General features: G+C 50.5%; 2 protein-coding genes across 2 annotated transcripts in view; one reads left to right on the forward strand and one right to left on the reverse strand.

Moving 5' to 3' along the window:
- The window catches only part of PPTG_24245 (hypothetical protein), a gene marked incomplete at both ends in the record, with an annotated part of 781 nt that extends 587 nt beyond the window's left edge, over nucleotides 1–194 (forward strand). Inside the window, one exon of the mRNA XM_008915889.1 lies at nucleotides 84–194. Coding sequence (XP_008914137.1) covers nucleotides 84–194 — 111 coding nt within the window. The remainder of the gene's footprint in view (nucleotides 1–83) is intronic.
- A 3,290-nt stretch (nucleotides 195–3,484) lies between these two features.
- Nucleotides 3,485–3,823, reverse strand: PPTG_24246 (hypothetical protein; the record flags this gene model as incomplete). The annotated part of the gene is made up of 1 exon (XM_008915890.1): nucleotides 3,485–3,823. The coding sequence occupies one exon, from the start codon at nucleotides 3,821–3,823 to the stop codon at nucleotides 3,485–3,487; it is 339 nt and encodes a 112-aa protein (XP_008914138.1).
- Nucleotides 3,824–4,659: the final 836 nt, after the last annotated feature.

The following is a 4,659-nucleotide window of genomic DNA, read 5'->3' on the forward strand; positions in this document are numbered from 1 at the left end:
CCCCCCCAACCACCACCACCACAACGACTGCTATATAGTCTATGGACCAGGGATCGCATGGCTGAAACAACGTGTGCTGGCAGCTCGCACGCGCGAGACCGCACTGCGACTACTCGATGGAGACCCAGAACCGTACGACATCGCGCCTTCCGAGGCACTCGAGTGTAGCGATGGTATTCAACCAAGCGCGTTAAAAACATACTAGACGTTATGTGATTTTCAACGGTTGAAAATAGACGGGTAGGTTGATAACGCTTTTTCTTACCGTTACCAGCCACACTTAGAGAACACCCTCAATAGAAGACCTATACAGACTCGGAGCAACATAGCAGTCTGGATTCTGGTGCATCACTTCGATGTACCCATAATTACTCCAACGATCAAGCCGTCGTCCGAGTAAGCTGTGGCATTCTTCTGTCTTATCGCAAGCGAAATCATTGTCAGTGGATCTCGGTTGCCTCGCTACGTACCTGGCCCGGACTCATCGCTGTCTCTTCAGCTGCATCTCACGGCGTCGCCATTGCCCCCATTGTCGATTCTATAGGTATCCGTAGCAGCTGTTACGTGGCAGCATCGTGTATCCGAGTCACCGGTCCACCACGAAGAGAAGTCCGAGTCTCAAGAGCCTCTTTAAGCTCCATCACCTCCCATTATCGAGCAGCGTCAAGTGATGCGGTCGTCTGCGCGGTTGTCGCAGCGGTCTCCTTCTCACCGTCCTGGTCGCCCGACCATCCCGTCTGGGAACATTTTGTGAAGAAACCCAAAGCCAACGGAAAGCTTGCAGCTGAGTATAGAAACTGTGCTCGCCTCATCAATACCCGTCAGCCTAGCAGGTTCCACACCTGATTGCATACCAAAGCGCACCAATTTTGACGCGACAACAGTGGGGTGAATATCAAAGAGCGGAGGAATCGCGAAAGCAGCAGCGATGTCAAGCTGCTTGTGTACCTGCTAGCGCTGGTGCTTCTTCCAGTCACAGTGCTACGGCAGCAACGATCTCTTCGAGCCCTCCTGGTCGCCCAACGGTTTCGCAGGAGCAGTTCGACTTCGCACTGGCCCAAATGATATTTGGGTGCGCTCTGTCTTTCGTCTTAGTGAAGTCAGTGTTCTTCCGTCAGTTTATCGAGTTGTTGGCACCCGGTATCCAGTTGCCATCGCGGAATAAGTTGGCAGGCTCAATTTTGAATGACATGCGGGACAAATGCAGGAAATTGTGGTGAATCTAATTAAGTGATATCGAGTGGTGTCAGTTGTCATAGATGCGTTGAGCGATACAAATAACGCCAGCATAATCAATTATATGGTTGTGGCTCCTGGTATACCGATACTGATTTGGTCATCTTTGCTGACTGGTACGGAGAAACACACCTGTTCAAACAAGGCCAAGCAATTAGAAAGAGTAGTTAGTGAGGTTCAAACTGAAACAGGCGAAGTTGTTGCATGCATCATCACAGATAACGCCAGTATGGATTTGGTGAATTACGTGAACTTGATTACGCGCATTAAGGACTCGGTGATAGGCGTGGTTGACTCTGTGGGCATCTGCTCTCAGGTGCTTCGGTCTCTTCTTCTGCTTCTATTCGTGAGCCATAGCATTCTTTTTGTAATTTTCTCCGGGCCTACGGCAGCGACGAGCTCCCACGAGCCGCGTTCCTGTGTGATGATGCGCTCCACAGCAGGCTCAAGTGCAAATTTATTGAATCTGTCAAGAAGATTCATTCGCACAGTCCCCAATAGACGGACTTCACCATCCGTAAATAGGTCGATGGCGCGAGCGTACGTGTGTCGTGTGTAGAAATTATCTGTCACCAGTACACGGCGGCCGCTTGGGGACCTAAATGTCCTGGTTTGGTGTCCAGCCATAGAGATCCACAAAGCAGTGGCTGACTTGGGTCAATGTTGACTTCAGGAAGCGAAAGCGTATTGTACAGAGGTGTTCGAAGTGATGGAAATAGTTGAGTATACTGCTCAGCAGGTGTAGATCGCGTAGTACTTCCAGATCCATCATCCCACACAGAGTGAACGTAAAGTGCGTCCCACCCAACAACTGCATAGAATTGAAGCCCGTACTTGTCGGGCTTTGAAGGCATGTACGTCCTCGCGCGTAAACGGGCCTCGGTCCGGACAGAAATCTCATCGAGGCTGCTAGTGCCCACAGGAACCGCCGTCTCTGCAAAACTCTTCTGAAAATGCTGCAATAGATCACGACAGCGATAAAGAGGATCGTTGACTGTTGAAAATGTAACCTGAGCTGGTGGTTGAAATTGTAGAGCTCCACGAATTTGCTGGAAGCGACCCTGGGCCATTGTCTCGATGAAGGCAGGTTGCCCAAGGAAGCGGTCCTTTGACCAAAAGTCAGCGATCTCATTGAGAGGACTCATACTCATCGCAATTTCGAGTCCAACATATGCATTCAGCTCGTTTTCAGTCAAAGGCATCTTTCCCCCAGCTTCCAATTTGGCCGAGGTCCACCCTCTAATGCTCTGACATAGTGTGGCAGTAACAAATAGCGCAAATAACCCGTACGACCCGTCCTTCTCGTATGCATTCTTGACTCGTGTCTCCAGTGCCAAGTGTAGCCCAGCTCTACCCTGAAATTGACGTGAGATACTCATTATCAGCTAGCGTCGCCGATGTCAGCCTTGGTGATGGTCGTTTCGTGGCTGAAGGTGCATGAGCTGGTTGTAGTCGCACAGAATTGCAGCTACCATGATCGAGTGGCAGCTCTAGCAACGAAGAGTCATCGCCATTACTGTCGAGGCTCTCTGCGTCGCTTTGCACCTCCCGCTCGCCAAGGATGTCGTTGTCCATTGCTCTCGCGGCAGCTTGAATGTAGGAGAATGATGAAAACCTCTACCGACGTTATAAAGCACACACATGCTGATTTGATACGCTCATCGATGGCTGCGGTAGAGGTCCGAAAGGACCTGTTGCTGACAGCAGTACAGCAAACCTAGCCCCCAAGCCATATAATACCCAATCAGAATGTGTTCTATACTGCATTACAGGTGTTTGAGGACCTATACGGAAGCTCGGAGCTAAAGGGTTAAAATGGAGAAAAGGCTTGATAGTTCTGTTTAAAGAAAGGTGGCGGTGACGTCGAAGCGACAGCATCACTATGCACAAAGGTAGACTTGAAGAAAATGAAAGTGTATTTGTATACCAATGGATATGCCATCAGTGATATTAAGTTGCTGCTCTACTTATGTCTCCGCCGGTAACTGTTTGGGCGGATATCGAATCTCTCCGGTGACCACTAGTATTGCAGTGCCAGCCTTACCTCTCATGTGGCAACATCGTCGACGATTTATGCCCATGCCAACCGACTTCTTGAGTGTATGGCACCAGCGGCCGATGTATCTGCTGTGCCCACGTCACAAAAAAGCCCAGCACGCTAGCGGTTGCGAGACGAGAACAGCTCACTGGATTTTCGACCACGGATCGTGGAACCTGGGTACGATAAACACAGGATTTAATTATATATTTATCCAACACCATCGGAGATGACCACATGACCGCCACGGTTCTCAGAGGATGCAAACCCACTGCTGCCGTCCCGCCCCAAGACTTCTCCAGCTTCGAATCCGACACGCGTGAGTTGATTGAGAGGCTCCAGCGTACCTTGTGGGCAGCGTGCTACCAGCTCAAGATGGAGAGCTGCAACACCAACGAGAAGGTTCTTGGCGTTCTTACTGCCTGTGTCCTCCGTCGTTACTCTGTGCTGAAGAAACTCAACCCGATAGTCCGGCGGTTCAGCGACTAAAAAAACTACGTTGCACGTGTTGGTCGGCCGATGGCAGATCTTCTCGCGTGGTCGACGCATCTTGCAGAAACTCCATAGCCCTGCACAAACAGTACGCAGACGATCCAGCCGCCATGCAACCGCGAGCGCAAGCAAAGCCCACCAACGTGCAGAAGGTCATTGATCAACAAACCGCTGTCAATAATCACCTTATCGAGAACGCCAAGCGTCAACATGTATGCGGGAGGCAAAGCTGATCGGAGGTACTATACCTACTACACCCAAAAAAGACAAGCAAGAAGGCACAACGGACGAGAGCAAGCCCAAGGAAAAGGGCTAACACGGTAACAATGAGTCTACAAGCGACTTAGTTTTCCTGGCACGCGCACGAGCCACGCTGGCAGTTAGGAGCACTCAAGTAGCAGAGGTTGAAGGCTAAGCTGATCATTGCTTTCATGACGCTATTCCTCACGGACTGCTTCACGTTCGACCACACCGCAGCCGACTACCGGGGCTCAGCTCTGAAGCCAGGGAAGCGCGCTGAGATGGTCATACTTGCGTATATAAAGACGGAGCACACAACCAGCTCCCATTGTTATAGCGTGGTCGTAAACCACCTTCAGAAGCTTCACAGCGATAGCACGTTTAATCCTAACGCCTATATGTACGACGTTCTTGACGAAGTTAGCAAGTGGCACAACAAACAAGCTTCGTATGCATCCATCCTTATTCAGTGCACGTTGTCTGCTCCATCTCAACACAGGCGAAGCTCACTAGCTCACTACACACCCTCGAACCCTGACCTGCTTCATGTGGCCTCCAACCCATCTATAATCATTATCAATGACCCCCGTTTGAACAGGCATTCTCAAACCCGAAGCCTTGCGCTATTCCAGTTGAACTGCACCGTTAGACGG

The sequence above is a fragment of the Phytophthora parasitica genome, assembly GCF_000247585.1.
Source record: "Phytophthora parasitica INRA-310 unplaced genomic scaffold supercont2.76, whole genome shotgun sequence".
NCBI classification, from domain to species: Eukaryota; Oomycota; class Peronosporomycetes; order Peronosporales; family Peronosporaceae; genus Phytophthora; species Phytophthora nicotianae.